The sequence below is a fragment of the Acanthisitta chloris genome, unplaced genomic scaffold (assembly GCF_000695815.1).
Source record: "Acanthisitta chloris isolate BGI_N310 unplaced genomic scaffold, ASM69581v1 scaffold8379, whole genome shotgun sequence".
NCBI lineage: Eukaryota > Metazoa > Chordata > Aves > Passeriformes > Acanthisittidae > Acanthisitta > Acanthisitta chloris.
Genome location: NW_008693035.1, coordinates 163,774 through 179,963, shown reverse-complemented (window position 1 = coordinate 179,963; position 16,190 = coordinate 163,774). Strand labels below are relative to the sequence as shown.

The window sequence follows — 16,190 nt, the reverse complement described above, 5'->3', positions numbered from 1 at the left end:
TAGGCCGCTGCGATGCCAAAGGCTCTGCCCTCACACAGCGCTCGGCACTCGCGGATTGTAGTGCTTCACTCTGTGTCATAGCAGCTTCCAATTCCAAATGAGCATATCACAAATAAAATAAGGCTTATACTAACAAAACCATATTGATATATATATAGATTCTAACACTGCTCCGTATTGACACGAATCAAGGGACCATATTTCACAGTGCTGTTTGCACTCAGCCACATGGGCATGGGGCATAAAGAGCCCCTTCCTCCCTGGCACCTCCTCTACCCCCTCTGGAAGCACTTTCCAGGGGTTATGGTCTGACCACAAGATACCCACCCTGTCAGCCAACAGCAGTGCTCTCTCATTCGGACAGTTAGCACAAGGCATTGCTCCTCAAAAAACATTGACACTCAGTACCGCTGGGCTGGGCTGGGCTAGACAGGTGTGAGTATTCATGTGAAAAGAGCCTGCAGTGAAATCATGAACTCCACCCTTCCTTGAGAAAAGGAGAAAAGAGGGTGAGGAAAGCAGTCCTCCTTCTGCATCACCCTAAGCCTCCAGGCAGGCTCCTGGCATAACCTTCTTCCACCTGCAGTGAGGTGGTTGCCGCATCATCTTCCTCAGTGGCCCTCCGAGAGAAGCCTCACTCTGCTCTTCCCCTTGAGACCAGGTCAGGGGCTCAGTACAATCAAAACAATATCCTGACTTCACCTTACAGGGCATATTTTCATCAGGACTTCTCCCTGAACCTCTCCAGATATCCCAGCCCCCGCTGCAGACACAGGCAGTTTCCCTCCACTCTCCCACCACTTCAGCTTCCCCTCCTCAGTGCCTCAGCCCAAACAGCACAAGGAGGATAATGTACCCTGTCCCACCCCACCCCATGCAGAGGGAATGGAGGCAGACACCCAAGAGCACAGGGAGAAGAGGGAAGGAGAAATTCCCAGCTGTCTAGAAGAACAGCCTGACCTGATCTGGAGCAAAGAATCTGAAATAAAAGCTGGTATTTGCCATAGATGAAGCTGGAGGGTGGTTGAGTTGCCATTCCTGGAGGTGTTGAAAAGACATATAGATGTGGCACTTAGGGACATAGTTTAGTGGACTTGATGATCTTAGAGGTCTTTTACCTCTTAGATAATATAATTTAAACCTAAATGATTCTATAATTCCTCTGGAGTTTCTCTCTCTGAAACCTGAACAGGTCCTGGCTCACCTTAGGGCTCTGGCACAAGAAGGGTAACACTGAACCCAGTTCCTCACCAGAGAAGCTCCCTCAGTTTGACTGGGCTGGCACTGCAGCTGGGGCTGGCTGATAGCACAGGGAGCTATGGCATACCATGAGAAGCAGCAGTGGTTGCAGCTGGCAGTCCCTTTGTGGTTCTGGTAGAAGCCTTTGCCTATTTGTTGCAAGAATGATTGCTCTTCCTAATCCCTGGTTCAAAGGGTTGGAGATTTTACTGCAGGGCAAAATAAAATAACAGTAGAGATGCTCAAAAGTGTGTCAACACTGTCCATGAGCATGCTCTTACTCCCAAAGGGTTGGGTCTACTGTTCTCTTGTATATTTAAAACGGGCCTGACAGGTAGATAGAAGCACTGCCTTGACTGGCTTAGACATGGCCCTTGTGATAGTCCCAGCTCCTAGTCCTCTCAGCTCCCCTTTCCTTAGGATCAAAATACACCTCCTAAGAGCTGTGTACTTTCCTTAAAATGGGAGTATCGTGGTAAGACCAAAGACAAAAACTTTCCTGTAGAGAGGTGCGTAGTCATGTGAGTGCACTGTTGGCTGGTTTTCATGGTCAAAAAGAATGGGCAACACAGAGGGAGGAAGGATGTCTGTGGTGTATTCAACTACACATCATGGCCCAGGGATGCACCCTCTGATCCTTCTGAGAAATCAGCTGGTAATAGGTCGACCAGAAGAGCCAGTCTCTCCTCTGAGAAAGGCATAGAAGCCACAAAGCCACAAAAGAGCATCTTAATAACCCTGGCTCCTAAAAGGCTGCAGCGGGGGCAGCTGCCCTCGCTCAGGACTACTGACTCAAAGGAATATGAAGTAGAAGGATTTACACAGCTCACACACACAGTTGTCAGAGACAGGATAGTGGCTGGACTGGACCTCGGATCTGATCCCAGGAGGCAATCCCTTTATGCCTGTGGCCGCAATCTAACTTGCATTAGGAACAGCAGTGGCTCCTGTGGGTGAATGGTTTATTTCAGGCTTCTGGAAATAAATCCAGGCACCACATGGGAAATAAAAGTCTTCAAAGTAAAATTACTGGCCTGCTGTGCTTTTCCTTAGCAAGCTGTCTTTTGACTGGGCTGACCACTGGAATGTGTGTTGCCCAGCACTTCCACAGCAGATTTTTGCTGTTGTTTGATACATTCTCCTCTCCTAAGCCTAGCCATGTCTTTGAGTCAGACTACGTTTTAATGCACAATACAATGTATGGTGATGATCAGTAGGTTTCCCAGTGTAAGAACCTGGCAACTCCACAGTTGCAGCAACACAGGTCTGTCTGCACTGCCCTATGTAACTCATAAACTGTTGGTGTGAAGCCACATTTTCTTTCTCTTTTTTTTTCTTTTCTTTAACAGTGAAGCATTACCTGGTGAAATGTCCCCAGAACAGGTAGGAGATTACACATCTCTTTACTATGACCCAAGGCACGAGTTCTGGTTTTGTTTTGCTATGTATGCTGAAAAAAATGAGTAATGTTTTCCAAAATGCTTACTGGAAGACAAAGAGTCCCAGGTCCATGACTCATGAATGTGTCTGCTGTGCATGAAAAGGGAGATCTGCCTGTCCTAACTGTAGGTCCTGCAGGTGCTTCAGTGACAAGCCTCTCCTTGAGACTCTGAATTGCTTTCTGAAGAAGCCTACTTTCATCCTGTGTGGCTTTCTAGGGTGTGCCAACACCTCCCCAGATCTTAATAATTTAAACCATCCATGTATGTAGAACAAATCACAATGTTAGCCAGTGGTTCCCACACCCAAGAATAGCGAGTGTGGCTCAAAAGCAGATTTCCAAGGCCCACAGTTTGTTTCCAGCTGAAGACTCCAAGTGATGGGAAAAATTCTACTTCTGCTGCAGTCCTTAATCACTGTCCCTTTAAATATCACCAACTGCCAAAAGTTTTTCATGGTGTAGTGCTATGAAACTGATTTCTATCATATGATTTTCCTGAGATATATATTGTGCTGTATATATTGTGTGTAAAAAAATATGACAGAAGGATTTTACAAACAAAAAAGATTAAAGAGGGATGCCTTATAACAACACAGAAGAACAGCTGTTTCCCAGTCTTCAATGACATAAACCATGTGTTTCTAGCCTTGTAGTTTAAATCCAGTACATCTTGGTATCATATACTGTTTCTCATAGTATCTTTTTAGATACCACAGGATTCAATGCCAAGTATAGCACACTCTAAATCCTCCAATAATGTGATTTTTAGGGCATTCTCATGGAATTATCATTGTATTCAATCTAACCAGCACTGGGATGGAAGTGAAGTCACAACAAAACTGTGCAGAGGTCAGGAGAGGCCAGGACAAACTGAAGCTTTCATGTTATTCATGGAAAGATCTTTGTTCTGTGACCCTGACCAGCCATTGCACCACACCAAAAATTTACAGAGACAGCTCAGCAGTTTTTTTTTTTTCCCTGGATGTTTTCTCTTTCCCCCTTCTTTATTAGCTGCCGGGACAAAGTTGGAATTGCAAAAACAAAGCAAAAAAAAAAAAAAAAAGAAGGGGGAGGAAATCAAGCTAGATTGGTGGAGAATACAAAAGGAAGAGAAAAATGAGACCCAACTGAAAAAATGGATCATGGCAGTCAGATAAAAAGACTCATACTACAAAATCTGATCTGAATAGATGATGTGGTAGTGATACTACTGCAAACACTAGACTTAGGAGGCTGAATAGCAGGGAGAAAACAAACCAACATGATTTCTTCACTCCAGAAGTGAAAGAAATAAATGTGGATAAAAATGCGGTTTCATGTATGTCAGTGTGACAAGTGATGCTGATCACACAAATGCATGGCTAAAGTGCATTGACTTCAGGGCTTTAAATTTAAATAGCCATGAAAGTGTTACCAATATCATAATTTTTGTCATGTTTCACACTTACCATTTATTTTTCACCCTCTGCTCAAAACACAAACCATTAATTCCTGTGAACTCACTGCTCTTCACCTGTACATTCTTTGTCTTGGAACTTAATTCAGCACATTTAGACCCAAAACCAATGTGTCTAAATATCCATTAGGCCAAACTGATGAACTAATTTCCATGAGATTCTTGCCAGTCAAAATGACTGTGTGGTGCAAAATTCAGCCTTGATTAGAGAGGCTCAGCTCCAGCTCCCTTAGTGATATTTCAGACTCAGAGCAGAATCCAGTTTCAAAATTACATTAATAGTCTGGTGTCAAAGAAATATCTGTAGTCCCACTGCAGTAATACCTAAGCGTCTTAAAATATTTTATGTCTTGACATCAGAATGGTGTTTCTACTTTTAATTGGAATCTGCAGCACAAAGGGCTAAGTGATTTGCCCCAGGTCTCACAAAATGGCTGTGGTAGAAAAGAAAATAAATCCAGATTTCCTGAGTAGAACAAAGCAAATGTTTAGGTTTTGGTTTGCTACTTGACCAATAACAAATTAAGGAAAAAAAATGAGTTAACCAAAACCCATTTATTTCCCACATTTTAAAAATAACTACCTAAATAAAAAAGTAGATTTATTTTGGGTTTTCCAAACCACCTAATTTAATTTTCTGGTGTTTTCTTTTCTTTAAATACACTTCTTATTTTTGCTTTCCTTGTTACTGGATCATTTGGTAGTGTTCAGATCCAGAAACCCCCAGGAGGTATAGCTTTGAAAACAGGAATTTTTTTTCTGTCTTTTTTATTTGCTTTGGACTGAACTTTCTAGTCATTCAGTGACTGCTCTTCTGGATACAAATAATTTGAGGTGGATAAAGTGTTCACCTCAGAAAGCTGTCCATTTCAACACCTTGGTTCCACAGTGCCAGCCTAACCTCCCAGGAGCAAATTCTGCCAGACTGAACCAGAATAAAGTACCCAGTCAATCCCTGACACCTTTTCACACAGCTCCCCTTTCTGGAAAATATCAAAGCAGTTCCTAGTTCACTCAAGGGATTTTTTTTTTTGTAATCCCCCTGCAGACCTTTGAGAGGAGGAAATAGCTGACTTAGATGATAACAGGAAAAGTCTCACATCCTAGACTCTCATGAGGATAGTAAAGCCAAAATTCTAGTAGTTTCCCAGCTCTTGGGACAGCCATGACCTCCAGGGAAACTGCTGTCCTGGTTCCATGATTATTAGACACCTTCCACAGGTTATTCCCCCAAACTCCTCTATTTGTCTTGCTCTTTAAACACTCATTAGATCCTTCAAGAAATGGACAATGTGACACTGTTGAAATAGAAGCCAGGAGGCTGGAGGAGGTGCTGGAGATAAAAAACTAACTTTTCTTTTAGACATAGAACAAGACAAACTCACAAAGAAGCAGTGTTTCAGAGCCAAGGAGTCTTTTCTGAGCCTCCTTGTTTGGTTTGAGGATCTCAGTTCTAAGACAGCAAGTATAGTTATTGTATCTCCCAGAATTAGTTAACCCTGTATGGCCCTGGCATTTAAAAGAAACATGCAAGTGACAAATAAATTTCTCTGTAGCTTCACTTTTTTTCAGTGGCAAGGCAGGAATAATAACTAATGCAATGAATTGACACTAAGCCTTTTCATTTATCGTGCTAAAGCAGAACAATAATATCTTTAAGCTACACATCTGCCTTAATGACCTTGGATTATTAAACCCAAAAACATTTAAAAAAATCATTCTTATCCCCTTTTTGGTATCCTTTCTTTGCAGTTTGCTGTTTGGGCAAAGGAGCCAGGCAGGACAGTTTCATTTCCTGCTGGTTTTAAACCATTTCATGTTTTGATTTTAATATAGAAACAAATGGTGGTTGTGGGATATGTTCATAATAGTGCAGGCAGACCTTGAAATTGTTTCAATGCAACCCTCAGTTTACCTAACTGGTGTGATTTATTTATAAATCATGAACATCTTTTACTTTTTAAACACTTTTTAGGAAGTTTGGCAGCAAACCTATATTTTTGACTGAGTACATGGTACAGAACTCAGGAAAATCAGCAAACCAGAGCCTTTTTGTAATCTGTGCAAGTGTAAATCCAGAGTGATTTTACCAGTGGTAGTGACAATCATTTGGATTTGCAATTGTCTACAATGATAATAGCTGTTATTTTGTTGTTCTGGTGTGGGCAATAGCTGAGACATCTTAACTTTCATTAAGTCTTTGGCCCAGTTTAAATATTTTATTCTATTAGTATAAAGAGAATGTTTTATTATGCAAAAGAACTTGGAGAAGAACAGCAACTTGGGACAAATTACTTAAAAATCAGTGAAATCAGTGTTGTCAGTGTTATGACCACGGAGACCCTGGTTGGATCCCATTGCGTGGGACGCAAGCACAGAGCAGAAAGGTCCCCACAACCATATTGCCTTAATCTTTCCCAGGGCGAGCCCAAGGTCAGATGCAGCTGAGCAACAACTGCTTTACCAAGTCACCTCCACCACCGTAGTCATCATAACTAACTAGTTTACACTCTCCTCCCACCCCAGCTGTAAGCTAAGATTTCTTTCATTACTGATTAAGCCAATACAATTTTATTTCCCTTTAGCTGCAAACTGGGAGCCCCTGCACAGTTAGTTACCACAGCTCAGCTGACATGCAGTGACAATTGATGCAACCTAACTGCATATCCAAGCCCTAAATATTCAAAGCAGGATTTATGACCTCAGGCTTTAGGAAATGATAAGGGTCAAAAAAACCCAGACTTAGAGGATGTTAAACTGTAATAGTCCAAACAGAGAAGCTGACTTGGACAGGAGTCAGTTGACAATATAACTTGTACTCTTCCCTCATAGCTACTAGCACTTTTTCAGCACAGATGTACTGGAGAATGCCCAAGTTAAAGACTGGGGCACAGTTTATCTGTTTTGTATTCCCCAAGCACCCTGGTCTCCTTGAACAAGCTAGCATTTTCAAATGTGGGTTTGTGAGGTACCTGAACACATGTTGCATGCCCTCCTGGCCTGATGGCCCCTCAGCCAGTCTTAGCCCAGAATCTGCATCAAAGATTTTGCTTTGCTGCACACTTTTCCTGGAGCTTATGCAAGTCACTTAACCTGTCTAATGCCTCTGGCTCTCAAGGGCACATGGGTAAAAATTCATCCTGGGTGCAGCAGTAGGTTCAAACATGCTTTTAAGAAATAAGTGCTGTGAGATGAGTCTTGTTTAAACCTGACAGTTTGCATTTTCTGTGCCAGGATGAATTAAACCCTTGGGTTTCTCAGCTATACTGTATGGTTGAAAAAATGCAAGATGCAGAGCATTTCTAACCCTTATAAGAGGGTTTCCATTATATCCCCAGCTCACAATCCAGGTTGTTGTGCAGGGACTCTCACAAGTGGAAGGTGGTGTGTTTGCATGAACTCACTGGGATAAACTATCTTTCCTTCAGTTGCCTTAATTTTTCCCTCACTTATGGGCCTGTGCTTTGCAGCTCTGGGGAGACAGTTACCAGTGTGACAAGCATGTCTCCTCTACAGCCTAAGAAAGTAAAGAAGAAGAAGGAGAAAGAGAAACCGGAGCAGCCACCAGCCATCCCAGCAAAAGGTATGAGAACAGAGATGCAGAGGTATTTCGAATCCTGAGCACCACCACAGAGGGACAGCAGAGCATGGGATGTCAGGACTCCTGCACTCTGCCACTGACTCTGCCTGTGTGGTGACTTGTGCTTTGCTTCCGTCAGTGGGGAAAGAAGTGGCCTGTGCCTGCTGCTAAGACCAGGCTGTCACCTCCCTGCAGCTTTAGTCTTTGTAAGAAGCTACTCACTGAGTCCAAGCAAGAGGTCTCTGCTCCCCCTAACCAGAGGAGCGAGAGGAACCTCTGTAGCAATATTCACCCTGCTCAAAGAGAAGATTAAAGTTAGGCAAGTTGAAATTTCATGTTGGGGGTAGTCTGAGGGAAGCCAGCACATTGCACTCTTAAAATTGCAGGTGCACTTGAGAAGTCAAGCAAGCTGAACAGATAAAGACCAGCCTCTTAGGGACCTCACTTTACAAAAGGATTTGTGATTGCCTTTGGAGTCAGTTTCAGAAACTCTTGGGTGTACTTTTTGAACATCATTGCCAGTGCTAAACCAGTGGGAGAGAGGAGAGAAAGGACCTGAAGGTTTACTGTGGGTTAGATCACAAGTGATCAGTTCTCAAGGGGTATATTTGCTCTGGCATTTGCACACAAACAGCACATCAGATTCTTTAATCTTAGGATTTTTTTCTAATTCATACTTCAATGCTTCATTGTAAAATACATTACCTGAAATGTGGTTAAACTCTGGTGTAAGTACATGTATTTGCTCCTAATTTGCTATTAGTCTGTAATTTATAAATTGCCAGTACATGTACTGAAAATGGCAGTGAATTATAATAACATGAAATATTCCCTTAATATTTGTTTCCATAGCTCCAATTGCCAACAATTTCCCTAAGCCCAAGCTCTTGAAACCTCAGAGAAAGTTGATCCTGGTAAGTAATTTTCTATGACATAATTTTCTGCATATTCTTCTCTCTCAATACGAATGCTGTAATGTTGCCAGAACTCTAGGTTCAGAAACTTTAAATTATCTTAAAAATCATACAAGTAATTTATTTATTTATTTATTCATTTTCCAAGTGATGAATTATCCTGGCTTTTTTTTTTCATTTTGAGCATTTAGGTTATATGGGATTATTTTTTCCAGCTTTCTAGTTGTTGTTGTGTCTACAAATTTGGCCTGTTATTAAATGAAACCTGCTGTTGATTCTCACGTGCTTCTGGCAACTGTTGCTTTGGAAGAGATAACAGGGTACAACCCTGGGTACCTGGGCATAATGCCAGGTGACTTTGGAACAGTTCAGCTGTAATCTTAGGCAGTTTTTCTTCTTGGGTATGGAGCTCATCTGTCTTCTGCAGGTTCTACAGGCATTGCAGGTCAGGTTTCAGTAGAAGAGGTAGTGTTTTAAAAGTCCATGAAGAAAAGCCTGATGCCCAGGTAGGTAATAGTGTCAGGTCAAAGCTATGCTAAGAGGACAAAGACACAGATGAGAACACGTGGCACCAGGGGTGACAGGCACCCTTTGACAGGCACACTGTGTTAATCCCTGTGCCCAGGCACAAGGCTACATCAGTTAACATTTAGTTTTCAGCCTTCCTAGGCGAAGCTCTCATCCATTAAAGCACTCAGGCTCTTCCTGCAGGTCAATAAAGCACATCAACACATGGTGAACCTGTTTCCAGATGCTGTTTTGTTTCTGGAATAAATCCAAGGATAAGCCACAAATAGCTGTTGGCTCTTCCCTTCCTGCTACGCAACCCTAGTCAAGGTTCAAACACTTTGAAGGTGAGCAGGAATAAAGCCTTTTCAAACAATGAAATCAGATTTGTCTTCCCTAGCAGGACTGCCAGTCTACATGCTGCATGCAGACAGCAGACTCTTGTTTTAATGCTTTGCTGTTGGACATGAGTCTGGCAGCTGTTTCCATATGTTGCTCTTTTCCCTTTCGTATTTCACCTCAGAGTGCACCTGGAGAGACAAAGCAACCTGCAGAAAACACACAGTCATAGAATCATAGAATTTTAGGGGTTGGAATGGACCTTAGAGATATCATCTTGTACCAACCCCCTGCCATGGGCAGGGACACCTCCTCACTGGGTGGGTCTATTGACACAAGTTAGCTTTAAGTCAAAAAGAGATCCAACAAATATAAACTCACCTAGCCATAAAGTGCAATAAAGGACAAAGTAAACTAAACCTATAGGTCTATAAGTCACATTCAGAAGCCGAGAAGGACACTTCCCAGAGCAGTTTCCCATTTCTGTTCCTCTTGCATCCCTTTACAACACTGTTATCTATGTTTTAGTATTCTAAAAAAAAAATAATCAAAAAAATCAAAGAAAATAAATATTTTTTCTGCTTTTAAATGATTTTTTTTTCAGTGAGGAAATTAAACTAATTGAAGTAAAAGAAGTTTCAAGAAAGTTGCAAAGTGTTAATAAATACAGGGGAAAAGCCATATCAAATTCATCTAAATTAAACATTTTATTTATTTTCAACAAATTTGTCTCCCCATTCTTTTTATTCTCAAAGATTTCTCAGATTTTAAGTTTTCAGTCTGCTTTGGGACAAAAAAATATTTTCTTCATCCTGCCAAATCTCTGTGGGATAAAATAACGTTTTCTTTCCAAATATGATTATTGCACAGCTGGTGTCTGCACTAGGTCTTTTTTCACTGATGGCACACAGTGTCTAGGTAATCGTCACTGCAAAGACAGACACAAATTGCTGAGTTTCTGGACTACTTTGCAGCTTCCCTGTGCAGCACAAGGAAGGTACCTTAGTGGGGCAGCAGGAGAATATTCTAGAAAACCTAAGCTAACAAGCTAGAGTATAAAGGAACATTACAAAATAATTCCAGTGTTTTGGGAAATTTTTTTGTAATAACCTAAATACCAGCAAAATTATTTCCAGAGGACATGTGCTTCTGGTTTCTTGAAAGATGTTTATAATAAGCTAGAGAATTTCTTTTGTTGTTAACGTGCTAGAGTGGGTTGCAGTATAATTTTACAAGAATACAATAACCTGGATAAAATATGGACATAATCTCAATGAAAATTAAAAAAAAAAGAGAGAAAGCCTAATATCATGCTCAATTGCACAGCCTTGAGTAAAGCCTTTTAAATACTCTGCTTAAGTCATATTGCTTTTGCTTTAGCCAGAATAAAAATTCTATGCTCCCCTTGTTGCAAAAATATTCCCCATCAGTGTCATTCTCTATTAGCATCAATGAGAAATGTGTACAGATCAAAGGAAATAGAGATGCTGAAATGCAAAAAGGGATGGGTTTTATAGGATGCAAGAAGCAGAGAGAGTCATTAGGAAGAAGAAAATTCTAGGGGACCACAAATTCTGCTCTCTAAGGGCTGTTCTGTTATAGCCTGAAGTACTTAGCCCTTTGAGTTGGTTGAGATAAATCTTATACTTCCTCAACCAAATTTTCTGGTAAGCCTTTCATTGCCTCCTAGAGATTAGCTGTCATAGCCCAAGAGTGTCAGTTATAGAACATCATCTAAATGAAAAGGCTTTAGTGTCTTTTCATGAAGGTTTGCACCACCAAGCTTAGGATCTCCTGTGTGATTCACTACAACCAATGGAAAGTATGTGACTTTGGGTTAGACCAAGCCCTGAAATCTTTACCTATGCAAAATTTTTGTTGACTTCATCATTTTCACACTAAATTTTAAGGAGATGAATACCTGCACAGATAAGACAGAATAGAGGGAATCTTCCTGATTCTGCCACTGACTTATATGCACTCTGCTAAGTCATATAATTCTCACATTTTGAAGTCAGGTAAATAATCCTGTATTACAAATCACTCCCTTGGGCTTAGTCCTTCAAGCACGTTGTACCTGTAAGGTTTGCAGTACACAAGAGTTGGCTTCTGCTGTTCCTGCACTGACTAACCTCATGAATAAACTCTTTATTGGAGAATATCTGGCTTCTCTTGTTCCCCACCACAGAATACAGATTGTTCCTGTGTGACTTCTAAAGCAGAGTGCTTTCAGTGCCCATAGCTGAGCTACTTAAGAGAAGCATCGTTCTACATTGAGCTCATGCAGAGTAGACAGCACTGTTTATCTCAGCGTGGATTGGTTCACCAGTGGCCCAGTACCACATGATTGCTGAGATGTGCTTTTGATGATGATGATGATGTAAAAGCTACTTGAGAAACACAAAGGGATTGTGGTTATCTAAGGCTGAGGGACATTTCTAGAAGCAATTTTTTAGTTTAGAATGGAAGCGTAGTCTTTGGCACCCATTCTACCTGCTTACCTTTTTCAGGCACCACTTAAAAATTTCATGGTGATATTTGCAAATCCAGCTCAGAGATCTGGATTCACAGGTTTTTACAGATGTAACAGAAATGGTAAGCTCAAGTTTTTTTCTGCAGCTTTGAAAATCCCATCCTTATTTATCATTATAGGCTAAGCACTGAGAATGTGCTGAGTACCAGCTAGTGCAGGCCAGGACAGTTGCTGCACTGAACATGCTTACTCTGTAATGAGTAATATGTCTGAAAGCCTGGAATTTACAAGTGTTCATTCAAAGGACAGCTTCCCTGCTCCTGCCATATCCACAAAGCAGAAGGGTGTTGTTTTGAGCAGGAACTTGGCAGAGGTTTGCTACCTATGGAACTGAGAAGACTGTGACTTGGTCACATCTGCCTATACTCAGCAAAATCAAGCTTTCAGCATTGCACATTGAGCTCAGTGTTCTACATTGCTGTGTACTCCTGAATCAAGCAATGACGGCAGGTGCTCCTTAAGCTGCCCAGAAACTCAAGTTTCCTTCACCTGAAGAACCCCTCTGACTTAGGTTTCAGGAGTGCATTTCCCACTGAACAGCAAACCAACCAGATCCACTGTGTATTAGAACCAGTAAGCCTGCAGTTCTTTTGGAAAAGGGGTCTAGATCTGCGAGTGGATAATCTGCAGTCTGATTACCATGTCAAAGCTGTGAAATGTAAGGAGCTGCCTTAGATTTCTCATTGCTGGGAAATTTATGCCTTCTAAGCTGTTCTCCAGCCTGGTGTTCTGCAGCTTCAACCTCACAGCAATATGGGAGCAAATTTACACATTGCAGGATTGTCCTTGATGAGTGAGTTGTGTTTTTTCCCATCTTCTTTTTCATCTTAAATTAAGCACTACATCATTCTAGCCAGTCTTATACCATATGCATCAAGTGAGCTAGGAAAGGTAGGCTAGTCAGTAATTTGCACAGCTAGTAGGATTCCTCAGTAGTCTTTACCATAGGTACCATTGGCCCTTTCCTTGAAAAAGAAAAAGGAATTGAAATATGTCTGCTCGGTAATTTGTGGCTTCTGGATCTGGGAGCAATTGGGTCTTCCTTTCTCCTGGATGATCTTAAATTAAAAGCTGTGCCACCCTCTGTTAGAAGAGTTGTTTCCTCCACAATATATAACAATGGGTGATGATTTAAGCTCCCAATTTCTTAAGGCATTATTGATCTCCACAGGCTTGAAGTAACATCATACATATGATATACAAGGAGGAGTGAACAGTTTTTCCCTTGACTCCCTGTGATTCTTTAATATTTCCATCCAGCCCTTATAACTTATCTCTCTGCAAGAAGAATAATCCTTTTTTTAACGTATTTTTCAGTCTCTCCTTAGGATGTGAGATGTCCATAGGAACATGAATATAATTTACACATTCAGGTTGACACTCAGAACACAATATATTCAAAACTACTGAATAGCTTGCCTGCTTTCCCATTCAGATCACACGTTGTTACCTTTATACCCAAGCAGCAGTCACAGAGTCACAGAATCAGTTAGGTTGGAAGGGACCACAGTGGGTCATCTGGTCCAATCTCCCTGCTCAAGCAGGGCCATCCTACAGCACATGGCACAGGATTGTGTCCAGGCAGTTCTTTAATATCTCCAGTGAGGGAGAATCTACAACCTCTCTGGGCAGTTTGTTCCAGTGTGTGGTCACTCACACAGTAAAGAAGTTCTTCCTCATATTCAAGTGAAACTTCCTGTGCATCAGTTTCTGCCTGTTACTTCTTGTTTTATTGGTTTCCACCACTGCGAAGAGCCTTCTTTCCAGGAACCTCCTGGACTGTTTGTGCTTTGCTGCCTAGCTTTTCCAGTGGATGTCAGGGTAGTTAAAGTCCCCTACAAGAACCAGAGCCTGTGACTTGGAGACTGCTTCTAGGCTTCATCCACTTCTTCCTCTTGATCTGGTGGCCTGTAGCACACACCCACAACAACATCACCCTTCTATTCTGCCCTTTTATCCTAACCCATAAACTCTTGACTCGCTCATCACCCTCACCAAGGCAGAGCTCAATACATTCTAAGTGCTGTGCCACATAGAGGGCAGCTCCACCATCATGCCTTCCTGGTCTGTCTCTTCTAAACAGTGTGTAGCCCTTCATGACATCATTCCAGTCATGTGAGCTATCCCACCATGTCTCTGTAATCGCAGTGAGATCAAAGGCCTGTGACTGCGCACAGATCTCTAGTTCTGTTTGTTCCCCATACTGTGTGCACTGGTGTGTAGGCACCTAATAGAAGTGTTTGATGATGACAGTATCCCAATAGGAGAGCAAAGAGGTGCTCTGCAATCCTAACAGTTGCATCTTCAGCTGCTTGATAGAGGTATTCCCTCTTAAGCCTTCTTTTGATACTAGAGTGGTTCTCTGAAGTATCCCTGTTGGCTTTTATTATCTCAGCACTCCCTGGCTGATCTCTGCAAGACTGCAGGTGTGCTCCACTGTGGCTGGTGTATCTCAGCATTGCCTGCTGAGGGCCCTCCCTCTAACTTCTCCATACTTTGCCACAGTCTGCCAGGGACAAGCTTTGTATTATCCTCCTACCCCATCCTATCTAGTTCAAAGCCCTACCAGTGAGTCTCATTAGTTCCTGGGCAAAGACTCTCCTTCCTTGCTGAGAAAAGCAAGTCCCATCTGATGCCAGCATGCCTGATGCTGCATAGGCCATATCATTGTCAAAGAACCCATAACTGACACCAGCTGCAGAGCTATATATTAATAGATTCTGCCTGTCTGTTCCTGTCAAGATTACTGTTTTCAGCTGGAAGTGTGGAGGAGAAAAATCACCGTGTGTACAATAATTTGTATAAATACATAAAATTTCGTGGTGGAATTGTGCTAAGACTTGTCTATTTACAAAATCCCACAGCAGATGATTTTTGTGTGATGACACATTTGGAGTAATAAAAGTGTCACCAGCAAAGTCTAAACTTTTAAGTGCTTCCTTGGCACTTTTGAAGGATAAGAATAAATCAGTCTCATTTCCAGCATTGTTGTTTAGAATCTAGGAATAATTGTAACTATAAAAGGAACAGAGCAAAGGTGAGTATGCTCTTTTCCCAAAACTCATTCAGTGGGACTTACTAAGTCATCTTTGTCCCTGACTTTGTTATTATAACAACTCTGGAATTCAATAGCAAAATTTAGATGCAATGCTGAAAGAGGTTTCACAAATAATTGTACATATTGTTCCCAGGGAATCTGGGAAACATTTTATGCTATAGACAGTAAAAAATAGACATCTTAATGGAAAAAGCCCTGTCCTTTTTAACTGATAGTGCCAGTAGAAGTCATACTTCTTATTCCCCATGTTTTCCAGTGTCATATTTCTTAGCTTTGGCACTGAGAAGCCAATGTCTGCCTTGATATTTCAACAGTCATGCTGGCCAGTAGCATTTCTAGGGGATAACTCATTTTGTGGATCTAGCTTCAGAACTTCTGCAAAAATAATCTTTGAAGCTCCTGTGTTCCAGGGGAATCTCTGGCTTTCTGCCTGCAACAAAGTCACTGACATTGGTAAACACTTGAAGATCTTTTTAAAAAAAAAGAAAAAAAGAAAATCTCTTTCTGAATTCTTAGTTAAGATACTACCTTAATGAGGGAATCATCCCACTGCAGTTTGTAGGGTTTGGGTTTAAAGTGTGTCTGTGGCCCTTAAGAACACTGCTGGGACAAGAGAGACCGCACATTATAGAGAGCGGGGTTTACCAGTGGATATTTAAAATAGGACTGTCAAAGGCCTAATCCTTTTCTCTCTGAAGCTACAGTGAGTTTTCTCCTGCCTGACCACACTGCTAGCATGTGCTCTCTCCCCGTCCTGGTGGCCCAGGCAAAGAAGTTGCAGCCTGTCCACCAAACATGCTGGATCTTTGCTTCAGCAGATTCTCACCTTCAACTCTGTAACTGACCCTCCAGTGATGGCCAAACTGTCAGCCATACAACATCCCCTCTCACAGCTTCAAAAACCAGATGCTTTTGAAAAGGAGATATGCAGAGGAGAAGATTGGCTACCTCCTTTTCCTCAGGCTGCACACAGCATGCAGTTTCCTCCCCTCTGGGCATTCACGCAGAGAGAACCAACAATCTGTCCCTGTGGTCAAAGCCCATCCAGTTGTCCTGGAGAGTCCTGTCTAGACACTTTCTGATGGAGTGTGCTCAGGCAGTGACACAGGATGCTCCTGAGCTG

At 41.8% G+C, this 16,190-nt stretch overlaps 1 protein-coding gene across 1 annotated transcript in view; it reads left to right on the top strand.

Annotated features, from left to right (window-relative positions):
• VSTM4 (V-set and transmembrane domain containing 4) overlaps positions 1 to 16,190 on the top strand; it is a gene marked incomplete at its 5' end in the record, with an annotated part of 31,448 nt that overhangs the window by 10,166 nt on the left and 5,092 nt on the right. Inside the window, 3 exons of the mRNA XM_009082916.1 lie at positions 2,589 to 2,622; positions 7,607 to 7,719; positions 8,569 to 8,630. Of these exons, the coding sequence (XP_009081164.1) occupies positions 2,589 to 2,622; positions 7,607 to 7,719; positions 8,569 to 8,630 (209 nt within the window). The remainder of the gene's footprint in view (positions 1 to 2,588; positions 2,623 to 7,606; positions 7,720 to 8,568; positions 8,631 to 16,190) is intronic.